The 13,146-nt window shown below is 37.9% G+C and overlaps 1 protein-coding gene and 1 long non-coding RNA gene across 2 annotated transcripts; both read right to left on the bottom strand.

The window, feature by feature from the left end:
- Positions 1 to 113: 113 nt before the first annotated feature.
- LOC121783608 lies at positions 114 to 4,595 on the bottom strand. Its single transcript, XM_042181734.1, has 10 exons — positions 3,855 to 4,595; positions 3,368 to 3,459; positions 3,011 to 3,113; positions 2,200 to 2,468; positions 1,957 to 2,088; positions 1,638 to 1,760; positions 1,249 to 1,359; positions 951 to 1,168; positions 674 to 827; positions 114 to 598 (listed from the first exon to the last, which is right to left on the bottom strand). The coding sequence occupies exons 1-10, from the start codon at positions 4,072 to 4,074 to the stop codon at positions 380 to 382; spliced, it is 1,641 nt and encodes a 546-aa protein (XP_042037668.1). The 5' UTR covers positions 4,075 to 4,595; the 3' UTR covers positions 114 to 379.
- A 2,262-nt stretch (positions 4,596 to 6,857) lies between these two features.
- On the bottom strand, positions 6,858 to 8,978 carry LOC121783806. The gene is made up of 3 exons (XR_006046653.1): positions 8,891 to 8,978; positions 7,847 to 8,000; positions 6,858 to 7,123 (listed from the first exon to the last, which is right to left on the bottom strand). It is a non-coding gene; the product is annotated as an uncharacterized LOC121783806 (long non-coding RNA).
- Positions 8,979 to 13,146: the final 4,168 nt, after the last annotated feature.

The raw sequence follows: 13,146 nt of genomic DNA, 5'->3' as shown, positions 1-13,146 counted from the left end.
TCTTGTATTGGGCTTACTTTAACAGCCCAACTTCGAAATGCAAAATAAAAATGAAAATAAAAATATAATGATGATTGATAGTGATACACAATATGAAAATATTATAGAACCAATTAAAGAAATCAAACTGTTGAAGATGTAAACATTATTTTTTTGAATAAAAGAGTATAACATGTATCTTGAATTATCACCACCAACTAATTCAGCAAGAAATACAAATAAAAAACTAAAAACTACACTTTTGACAATGTGAAACACAACTTGGCTGATATTATGAACATATACAGATTTATATATATCCCTGTTTCAAACTGAATATGTTAGCAGAAACTGATGGGATATTCAGAGAGGCGACTGCTTCTCTGCCACGATACGGAGCTCAGGCTCTGATCAATAACTCGTAGAGGTTACTGTTACTGTCACCTTGAACGCGTTTCAACATTTCAAAACTCCTCCGACTGCCAAGAAAATCAATCCGTCTGAATTCTATATGACCGCACTCTGCTGTTTCCTTGCTCGAGTAGATGGACCTGAGCCGGTCAGCATGCCTCGAGTCTGTGTAGATGGCAACTTCTATTTCCTCATTAGACATATTCTCCTAAAAATCAAGTGATATATAGTAAGATCACTGCATTGCATCATTGAATCCTAAGATACCAAGGAAAAAGCATACCTGGTAAAATGCATAGATATAATCTAACACGTGCAAACATGTGAACCCTTTGTTGCTGAAAAATGTTCTCGAACAAGGGCCCATCTCAGAGTACCGGTCGACAGGGAACATGATCGTAAGGAAAGGGCCTTTTAGTATTAACTCGGTCTTCTCACTGCGCATTTGACATGTATGAAAAACTATCAGATACAGCAGTACTTTTCGAGTTTGTAGTACACAGAATATAAGGCAATAGAAAATGATTTTCGTATAAGAGTAGAGAAGAGTTTTAGCTAACCTTTCTGTGAGAGGTCGGGATAAGTTCACAAATGAAGACTCGGATTCTTTTCCATCTTCTTTGGCATCAAAAAACACCGGTGGCTGGTCTTCAGCGCCATTCTCGACAGTTGAGGACTCTGTATAAATGGATGCAGTCGAGGTTGGCTCGGACACTGACCAGCAAATTGAATCCAAAAGACTGCCTGGCGTTATTGGTCGTATTGGAGTCTGACATGTCTGCAATCATAATACCACCACCAAGTCATCACCAGATTGACCATACCCTTTTATCAATGAGTTCAAGAAACAATATCAACCTGCATTTGACGGTTCCGACGCTTTCTGACACCATCTTTGGCTAGGGTCACCTTTATTTGCCTCGCTTCATGACTTGCTTTATCAGCAGAACAAGTCACCCTATTCACTCCCTGAAAAGATTCCAAGTGAAACTCAAGCGGAAAGGAATATAACTTCTACTCAAAAACAGAAAAAATGAATGTCCTTAACAATTTGAACATTATATTCCATAAAATACAGAATAAGTTTTGGGAAATTCTGATCAAACCACCTCCAATTTAAACAATATATCTATCAAGTTCACACGGTTGTGGATATAAAATATTCGAGTTATCAAGTGATTATAAATGTAATAATGGAAGTTGGGAAAAGAGAAAGTAAGGGTTAAGTAGAGGCATTTAGTCCATACCTCATGGGAAACATCATGCCGGGGGTTATCAACCCTTGCTCCAGTATACCTGGCTAGATCGGTTGATAAATGGACGAGTCTTTGAAGAGATTTTTCTTTTGCAGACTTTAGAACCCATAGTGGCTGCGGGGGAGAAAAAGACGGCATCATGAGCACGATATGTTAAATTTCACTGGATAGAACGAGTGAATTCACACAATCCTAACCAAAATATCAACACAATAATCTGCCAGGCCGCACCCTTATTCAGCTCTCTAATAAGCAACGCAAGAACCCCTTAAATAAATAAGCAATATGACAAGTGACAAGGAGAACTTACTGTTACAACGTGGGTCGAGTGACCCAGATATTTTTGTACAGAAGGTCCTTCACATACTACATAATTAACATTGCAGCCAACAAACCATTGATCCACTAAGGTAGCACCTTCGGCAGAGAGAGCCTCAGAAACCTAAGAACACATTTGATGCAGTTTTCTCAAAATGCATTAAAAATAGTTTAGACGAGGAAGTACGATTGGAGAACAAATGGAGACCATAGATTTAATCAACTGCGAGCCTACCTTACTGAGAAGTTCTGCAGGTACATCTACATCAACGTAAAAGGATTGACCGGACAAGGATGATGAAGTAGTGTATCTTTTACTCTCCCTCTCTGAAAACTGGGAACCAGGAGCTCCACAAAATTCAGGTTGTTTATTATGCTTAAGCAAACCAGAAGGCAGACACGAATTTTCAGCACCAGAGTTCTGATCAAGCCGTTTCGAGTCATTACTTGCTAGACCATTATCTCCGATGCTATTAACACTGTACAGAGTTTCGCTCAGCCTAACTGAAATAAACCCAGTGGTTATCACCCATTGTAGCTCAAACAAAATGCATGCAGTAGTGAATATTGCATCAACCAAGTCTGAGATGCATAATACATACCAATATTTGCTAAATAAAATAAGCTATCAATAAGATGACTTACTTTAATGGAAAGGCAGGTTAAGGAAGAAACAAAGATGGAAAGCAAAGGTTCAGAATACTTTATCTTTCTAGTATCCCAGTATCCAAAATATCTAAATACCAAAAAACAGTCCCGCTATGCTCAGTATCGTACAGGCAGATACAGATATTATCATTATCTCTGGCACAATATATAAGTATTAGCAGGTGCATATATCTATCTCATCAAAATATATTTTATTCAAATGAATCTTTGAAGTATAAGAAACTCGCTTAGAAACAGGCTACATCGAAACCAGAAACACAATTAACTCTGGTCATGGGGTTTGATGGATAAAGACGGTAACCACAACATTAAAAACTTATAAAGTCTACAAAAGCAGAAAAATTATTATGTAAAAGACAGATAAATGGAACTATTACCATTCCTTTTGACGCTATCCACAAACCACCCAATTGTTACCAGGAGTAAACCATTTGTAGTTCCATGTTGCATAGCATGCTCAAACTTACGTCCTTGAAAGCTGTAATAATCATTAAGGGTAACACAGCCATACTCAGGCTTCTTAAACAAGTAACAATAGTGGATTTGGTTACAATTATGTTCATCTGCTGCAACGAAAGGAAGAAAAAACTAATATCTCACCACAAGATAATTTGATGGGAGATTCACTAAAATAAAACTCTTGTTTCTATATCAGTAATAGCCAAATGCAGTCGAGGATACTATAACAGTGCTATTGAACCTAAATACTAAAACGTGCACTGACAAAAGGATATCTGAACCACCAAGTGAGTGCAATGAAGATGGAGATGAGGACTGTATTGACCTCCCAATCTCTCCGTTGCTTCCTTCACCTGCTTCCTTGTTTCTACAAATGAACACAATAATTGAGAAGATATATCTGTACTAAGTTATTAACAGGCCATCAATAATTCTTCACAATGGGAAAACATTTTAGAGTCACAAATGGTATTAAAAAATTGGGATCACTGATTAACAAAACAGCTTGATTCAACCACAACAAAACAAGGTTGATCAACCATCACTTTCAACTAAAGAAGGGATTGAAATGGCCACATGCTTCTCTTTATGTAAAGCTAAATAGCAAGAAGAGCTTCTCAATTATATGGAGACTGCATAAAACTTATTTAAATTCATCAATCTCAACATACATATACCCAAACTAAGCAACAACAATCACAATACTGATACAACACACATATAAATCACAGAGCTAGACACATTTAGTAGCAGTATGCATACCTTTAGAGAGGCCCGTCACGCAAATGACAAGGCCAGAGAAAGGGCCTCTCGCTCTGACGGTTTTCACCGGAGTTTCTGGCACTGCCGCGGCAGCTGGACAGGGCGGCTCCAAAGAAAACGTCGAGATTCCTCTGAATGAGGAAGAGAAATCCATGAACAGCCTTGAACACCCCTTCGCAGCAATCACCTCCACCCTCCCTCCCCCAATTCCACCACCCATTTTCTAAATCATTCAATCAACTAATGCAATACACCTCTGTAATCACAGATTTTCTTTTTATACGAAGCTCAATCGCAAATTCAGTTTACTGCATTAAAGGGAGGGGAGGGAAATTGAAAGCTTTGAGGGTCAATGCATCTACTTTTCACACAGAGAGAACACGCGAAGTTTAAAAATTCTTTGGAAAAAACAATCCTTTTTCAAGAAAATAAGAGAGAAAGGCGAAGAATGAGGGCTATGGAAATGCAAAATCTTTACTTTAACGGATGTATGGAGTGAAGTGCCCCATATGAAGTGAAATAAAGACTGGAGAATAATCTAAAGCAGAAATTTTCATGAAATTGCGATTTTATGCTCTTTTCCTTTTTCGTCCTTTTGCTTTTTGATGAGGTTCAGAAAAGTGGGAATTGGCGTGAACCGAAAATCACTTTATTTTCATCTCTCTAAATTTTGCAGAGCGAAAGGCCGACGCCATGGACGCATCGCATAGGCGTTTTTCCATTGATTTTTGAACTGTTTGCTCAAATCTTAATTCAAAAACGAACGTTGGCTATGCGAAAATTACTTTTATATCCTTGCTTCCGTTTTTTCAATTATTATTTTTTTGTCGCGATGTGGTCCATTAATTTAAGATCAATGATTTAAAAGCTATAGTTAATATGGATGAACAACTCTTTGCTTGTTAATGGAGAAACTGATTATTTATACATGGTATGAGATTATTTTTTTAATTTTTATAGTGATTCACAAAATAAGAAAAGGAATTGATATTCTAACACTAAATGAAAGATGATTTGCAGCTATTAATTGATTGAATTGTGAAAATAATCCTTAACTAGTGATGGATTCTAAATATGAAGTCAATATTATTAATCTAAAAGGAGTTAGCAGCATGAGTTTTAGGGGGGGGGGGGGGGGGGGGGGGGGTGAGGCATATAGTGATATAGGCATATAAATGATCATTGAAAATCACTCCCACATTTGGTAGCAAAACAAACCTCTTGTTCTTGATCATTAAATCGAGGAGCCAAACAAGGACCATGCATCTCGTAGTTTAAAATGATGGTCCACTTCACATCCCTTATTTTTATTATCATTGGGTTTTGAGTTTTCCTATTTGACTAAGCACTAACAATGTCACTATCTTGGTTTGTTTCATGAGAACTTCAGCACCATAGCGTCCGGTGCTCGAATATTGGCTCAACACATTTTCTCTACCCCTTCTTACTATGAAAAAAAAATTAAGAAACATTTTACATTCGTGAATCGATAATATTTTTGGGTTAACCTAGTGTGTTTCGTCCCTTGAGACCAAACATTGTTACCAAGTGTGTATGTATAAAATCAATCTCTCTTTACAATAAAAATGAGATATGATAGACTCAGACTTAAAAGGAATTAATTAGTACTCCTACTACTTAAATTTGAAACTTTGGCCCCGGAGAGTATTCATTTCTAACACTATTAAAAAAATTATTGTTATTAATGGAGTAGTAAGTATTAGCAAATTATGTAGAGAAAGCAAATAGAAATGTTTGATCTGATGACAGTTGGTTGCTATTCACGAAGAATAATGCTATGCGGCCACATTATGACCAGCCATAAATTAAGTAAATAACAAAAAAAATTGATTTTTTTTCAAATTTTTGGTTTAATACTATTTGATTTTACTTTTATATCATCTTCATTATATGTTGCTCAACATGTTAGTGTTGTTCTTTCGTAGTTTTTGCTCAACTTATTACTACTGTCATTTCTTGATTGTTGCTCAACGTATACAGTAATTCGTGATATTAATGTGTTTTACGTAATGAAATTCAAAGATAAGTATCAACTCACAAGTCCATTCACACACATATAAGTTTATATCGGTAATTCTAATTTTTTTTATACATGTAAATGGACTAAATTAACTTTTTATGGCCGACCACATTATGGCCATTTAGCATCACTCATTCACGAAATGGGGTCCAAAATTATTGTATTCACCGGTTATAGTGTGACAGCAAACCTACCTTATATCACAATGATACAATATTGTTACTGTGGATGTTGGGTGAAGTTGACCATTTTAAGGTCTTCTAATTTAATTTGATGGAGTGTCTTAATCTGTTTGATTGATAATCTCTTATATAGTCAACTCAATAACTGATCATTAAAGTTGCATCATGACAGTATATAAGTCCCTATATATAGCTTTCATCTAACCCAATTGATAAAGTAGATTCTGACTGGGATTGTATCTGTTTGATCAAAATATAATGTAGTACCTCAATATTGAACGGCAAAATAAGCTTATTATATTATCCATCCATCGTCACACATGTTACATTTGGCGAAAGCCAATATATTAAATTTTGCATGCAAATTTGCCGGTTGTTGACCTGTTAATTGAGGTCAAATAGGCAGTGATTTTTTTATATAAATAATGCAGATGGTGGGTGATATGGGTGACACTATTTGTACAGTTTAATGACCAATCCTCCACCAACTGATTACTACATTACTCCACTTTGTAATATGATCAGTACAACACATTATGTAACCGGTTTTGCAGCCTAATTGAGTGGAGCAAAGTGAAGATTTCCCCCCAATTTGATCTATCAAATATCGAGAAATGAGATTTAAGTACTTGAAAAGCAGAGCTTCGAGGATTGATTTAGTGATCTGTGAAATATGGCATGTATCATCACCAATATCTACACAAACAAAAATGTGTGTTTATACATGTAATCCTGATGCAAATGGTCCTATACTACTTTTTCAGAAGGAATATATTGGCATAAGACAATAAATCAGCTTTTCAAATTAAATAGAGCGGTAACACACTGACATTCTCTACAATCATACTACATCTATCTAATTTTTTATATAGCACTAGTAATTTTTAAGATCACACACAAACACACAGTGACAGAGACATATACAAAAAAAACATGTATACATACATTGCATGTGTAATGTCTATCACACCCATTCCGCCAAAGGGGCAAAAAAAGCATATTGGGAGGATGGTGATGGCACAGGGCAGTGAGGGGATATTCTTGGCCTGTGCAGGAAAAAAAAGAAAACAAAAGGCAAGTTAACAATATACAACTCAATCACCACTACCATCCAATCAATAAGACTATTACTGACATTACATAACAACATCTCTTCGCCAGTAAAGAATATGTCCAGTTGATTGATTGGACTGGACTCACATGTAAACGGGACACCGAAATAGGGTCTCCTAAAACGACCCCACGGCCGAATTCAAGGTCCACAGACTCATGTCAAAACGAGCCCCAAAGTTAGTGGTCCACAAACTCATGTCAAAACGAGCCCCAAAGCTAAATGCAAATCTTTTCCCTAGCTTGGGAGTTCAGTTTGAGCATTGAGGCCTATTTTATCGATCTTTTTTGTATGAAATACAAGCTTCTGGTTTTCTATCCTAGAATGTTTACAGAAACTTAGCTGATGCTCTGTCTTTCATGCTCATTGGAAAATACAGTAGCATACATCAAAGGCAAAGTAACTCATTAGGCCCTCATTTAATTCACTTAAACAAGATAATAACTGATAGAGGAGTTGTTTTAAATCTTACAGGAAATGTTAAAACATCTCAAAAGCCCCAGTAACAAGACAACTGCCAAACTCAAAAATGAGAGCACCATTAAGGGATTATTTCATATCACTTTAACAACAGCCAGACCTACAATTGTGAAATAATCAAGTAAAATTGTCTTGAAAACTATATACTATGTTAGCAAAAAAAAAAAAACAAATTTACCTTGACGAAAAGACTAGTGCCGTTCCTTTACAGAGTGATTTTAAATTCAAAGCAGCAGAGTTCCATATGGATGTCACAGACAAAGCAATATGGTTGGAAGCAGCTTCAGAGGCATGGAATTTTGATTCAGGAATCTTTTCTAGTATTTTATACCCTATTTTGACAGAATAATGCAGCCGATGGTTATTAATGGATGAATCAGGAGCAGCCATATAGAATACAACCTCAACTCTGGAATGAAGTGACTGGAATTATTCCAAACAAATTCTTATATGTGCAAGTATGGCAATGAAAAAATGTGCAAGGGATAGTGGGGAATTACACCATAACAGATTCTTATGTGTGCATTACAAATTCTAGCTTTCCTATGCATCTTTGGTGTCACACAATCAGCAGTGCAAGACTTCTAAACAATGTAGGACAAGTGCATGACCACATCCATCCACTATGAACCAACTTCTTAAACAAGTAAACAGTGTCAATGAACCACTTTCTATGTTAACAAAGAAATTCACAAGTGGTAAAAAGAATTGCATCATAACAGATTCATAGATTTTTGAAAGCACGTTCTAATTCTAAAAGCTGAACTCTGCTGGATATGCATCACACACATTTGATCTCAAATAGCAAGGAGTACAAAACTTGTACATTATGCAGGATTGGAAGTGCATGATCACATCTATCCATTGTTTGAACTCAACAAAATCAACTTCTCAGATTAATCTTCAGAATCAAATTATGTCAACTCAAATTCTTAATCCAAACAAATTTCGACTTCGTGATGACTCAAAACTTGCTTCGATTAAAACTTGCTTAAATAGTTCATTAGACAATCCAATCGACATCCAAAATAATCATTAGCTGTGTAAACATTTGAAGCAAGCTCAACCACTGCCTATTCTTCAACTCAGCTAAATCAAGTGAACTCAATTAAACTACGGCAGCACATTATCAATTAGTTCACATTTCCAACAACAGCATAAACAGGTAGTCAGGTAAACAATATTAACCCTAAATTAACAAGCTCAAGCCGGATTAACCAACCCTTAAGCACTTGTGCTTTGTCGCGAAGATCTGCAACCCTCAGAGCTTCGCTGAGAATGCGGGCCCCAAATCCGCAATGCGAACTGAAAATTTGAAGTTTTGGGCCTTTGATTAGGTCCCTAACTTCAGAATATGGGCCACAATAATAACTGGGCTGGACTTATTTTAAAATTACAACAAAGAAAAATGAAAAAGGATAAAATTGGAAAATTGTTGCGTATGAATCAGATTTGGTTTGGGGAAATTTGGCCATTAACAGATTTCAGAAAAATTATTTAAATACAAATAAAATATGTTATTGAATATGTTACTATGAAACACTAAAGAGAAAAATATAATTGAATTTATTATTGATTTTTTTAAATGGAAGTATGATATCTTTGTTAAGACAAATTGAAAAGAAAGTGAATATCTATGGATAGGAAGAAGTACTTTCTAGTTTCTACTAACACAGTAGACAATTTTTAATCATATTTTATCAATGTAGGTACTTTATTCTACATTCTGTTTTATGTCAAATTCAAAATGTTCAGTCACACTCAAGCATTATTAGTTGATCTATCTATACAAACCATCATTAATTAGTGTAAGAATTATGAACTGATTTTAATTATAAATTTTGAGTAAATAAATGCTCTAAATTAATTTTTACGCACACGATTCTTTTAATATACTACTTATTATATTGTTACTTTATTTTAATACTAAATTATTTATATGTTTTAAAAAATTTATAAAATGTCTCTATTTCGCAACTCTTTCAATAATGCGTAACTGATTTTCATACGTACACACAAAGGAAAAAAAAATCCCTACACATACAACCAATTATTCACTCCAAAATATAGCACCATATCCAAGTTCACAATAATTGTGTAATTGAATAGAATTTGGGCCATTTAATTATGTGAACTCGAACTAGTATATACGTAACCTCAAAATTAATTAGTGCAAAGATCATATTTAATTTACAATTGATCTCACTCAAAAATTATAGTATTATTTTAACATTAGTTTTTAGTGTCAAAATTAGTGTGGGATTAGTACTTGAATTATATGTACTCCATATTTTGTGAAAAGTTAGAATCTTGGAAATTGAATACTGATGGGGTACGAACTAAACAAGCCCAAGGAAGAGTATGAGTTCGGCATTACCAAAGAGTTCGGAGGAGTTCGGCATTACCAAAGAGTTCGGCCTCAGCCTACGGCTCGGTAAAAGCCAACCAATCAAGCTCTGCTCTCAGGTCGGCATCAAGCTCTACTCTCAGATCGGCAACCAAAGCAGTTCGGTCTCAGTATTCGACCGAACAAGGAGTTAGTGGACCCATGCAGGATTTCCACAACTTCCAACACACCCACTACCACGTGGCGTCAACTCAGGCCACGATCTTAGGCCATGACCTACACGACCTCCACGACCTAGAGTGATGATGTAAGCCACGATCTTAGTTCAATGTATAAATAGAACTTAGATCTGGTAGAAAAGGGTTAGAATCTCTCTAGAGAAATAATCATATAGCAAGTCTGTGTTGTAAGCTGTAATTCGCAGATCAAGCAATACAAACCTGCCCCCATTTCTCCCCGTGGACGTAGATTTACCTCAGTAAATCGAACCACGTAAAATTCTCTGTGTCGTAATTTATTTTTACGAGCATTTATCATCATCAAAAATTCGCGGAATCATCACTGGCGCCGTCTGTGGGAAACAGAGAACAAAATTTGTGATAAAGCGAATTTTTGATCCATTTTTTCCACCCAAAAAATGCATACCAGATCGCAGAGTACCCGTATTCCTGCCCGTGAGAACCAGGAGGAAGCCAATCCATCCCATAGGTCGGGAAAACAGCCTAGGGATAAATCCACCACCAGTTCTCATGGTGGAGGAACAAGCCGCTCCAAAAGCCGTCACACCGAGTCTTCCCAGCAGCCCGATTTGAACGAGGCTGTCAAGCTGTTTTTGGCGGAAAAGCAGGAGGAATTCTTAACCTTCCTGCAAAAAAGCCAAAAGCAGCCGGGGACAAAAACGGCGGATTCTCCCTCTCCCTCCATACGAGACAGTCACTACCGCAGTAGTGTCATGTCTTCCAGAAGAAAGAATCCTCGGTACCGGAATCACAGGAGAACTCCATCTCCTCCATACCGAAGAAATGTCGGGTTCGCCATGTACGGAGTATTGAGGACTCCGTTCTCGGACGATATTACCCGAACTCCCCTTCCACAGAACTACCGAACTCCGTCGATAACCTATGACGGACTCGTGGATCCTCATGACTTCCTGGGACGCTATCAGTATAATATGGCGAACCAAGGTCTCAATGAGGTCCATATGTGCAAGCTGTTCCCCGAGCTGCTCATCGGGAACGCCAGAAGGTGGTTCGACAGCCTTCCTCAAGGCAGCATTAGATCCTACCGAGATCTGATGGATGCTTTCCACAGGAGGTTCTTTCAGAAAGCGGAAGCCCGAAATACTTCGGCTCAGCTGCTTTCTATACGTCAAGGTCGCGACGAAAAGATCAGCGACTTCCTGACGAGATTCCATAAGGAATGCCTACAGGTAGATAATCTCAATGATCTACTTGTCATTTCGGCATTCCAAAATGGAATCCTGCCCGGAGCTCTCTACAGAAAGCTCGTGGAGTGCGGTCCGCAAACAGCTCAAGAGATGTGGGACCTTGCGGACAAGTTTTCTCGTGCCGATGAGGCAGACCGTCGAAAACGGTCTTTAGACAGCTCATCTAGAGAAGACAAAAAGAAGCCCGGTCATAGCGATCAGAGGCATCCTCGCCGAACACCTTCTCCACTAAAGGAGAGATAGCGGTCATCCGAGGTGATCGAAAAAGAGCAAGTGTGTTCGCAGATTGCGCTTAAAAGTGCCGAGCAATCAGTTCGGCACCATCAAGCATAGCAATCACAGCAGCCGGAATCAGAGGCCGGCGAAATGACCGAAGTCACACCGGAGCCGAACTACATCTGGCCGAAGAAAGAAGAGAATTGGCCTGCATAAAAGCAGCCAAGTACAAGGAGCAAGTAGCCCGGTATTACAACCAAAGGGTGAAGAAGCTGCAATTTCAAGTGGGAGATCTCGTCTTGAGAAACAACGAAGTAAGCCGAGCAGAAAAGCTGGGCGAACTCGAGCCCACATAGGAAGGTCCATATCGGGTGTCAGAAGTCCTCGGCAAAGGGTCTTAAAAATTGACTCACGCGTCAGGAGCACAAGTACCCCGAACATGGTACGTTTCCAACCTCAAGAAGTTCCATTTGTAAGAGACAGTCCGGTCAGTCAGTCTTATGTGTTTTCTTTGTTTTTTTACTTGTTCTTGTCTCTATGTGCGTTGTGTCTGTCTATGTGAGTGTCGTCTCTTACAAATAAAACTGAGGTATCTCGTTCTTCAAAGGCTGATCCCCTTTTTAGAACATACAAGCCAACGATTGTGCGTCAAAGCTTCTAAAGAGGATACAAGACCACAATTCAGCTTAAACAAGCAGTTCGTCTGAAACGAGCTGCAACAAGCCCACGATTGTGTGTCAAAGCTTCTAAAGAGGATACAAGACCACAATTCTGCTTAAGAATCAAGCACTTCGTCTGAAACGAACTGCAACAAAAGTCCGATTCTCGCGATAAAACTTGCCTGAATTAGGACAAGGGAAAGTCCAATCCACGCGATAAAACTCGCCGAATTAGGACGACCAAGTTCGGTCAAAGCAGTTTACCTCATAAGACCGAGGACGACCATGTCTAGTCAAAAAGGTTTACTGCATAAGACCACTTCGGTTAACTGGGAAAGTCCGATCCACGCGATAAAACTCGCCGAATTAGGACAAGGGAAAGTTCGATCCCGGCGACGAAAATCGCCAAATTAGAACACAAAGACGAGTCCGGTCAAAGATGTTTATTTCATCAGACCAAAGACGAGTCCGGTCAAAGATGTTTATTTCATCAGACCAAAGACGAGTCCGGTCAAAGATGTTTATTTCATCAGACCAAAGACGAGTCCGGTCAAAGATGTTTATTTCATCAGACCAAAGACGAGTCCGGTCAAAGATGTTTATTTCATCAGACCAAAGACGAGTCCGGTCAAAGATGTTTATTTCATCAGACCAAAGACGAGTCCGGTCAAAGATGTTTATTTCATCAGACCAAAGACGAGTCCGGTCAAAGATGTTTATTTCATCAGACCAAAGACGAGTCCGGTCAAAGATGTTTATTTCATCAGACCAAAGACGAGTCCGGTCAAAGATGTTTATTTCATCAGACC

This window comes from Salvia splendens, chromosome 21 (genome assembly GCF_004379255.2).
Source record: "Salvia splendens isolate huo1 chromosome 21, SspV2, whole genome shotgun sequence".
In the NCBI taxonomy this organism is placed as follows: Eukaryota; Viridiplantae; Streptophyta; class Magnoliopsida; order Lamiales; family Lamiaceae; genus Salvia; species Salvia splendens.
The sequence above is the reverse complement of the archived record's forward strand: the minus strand, read 5'-3'. Positions and strand labels throughout refer to the sequence as shown.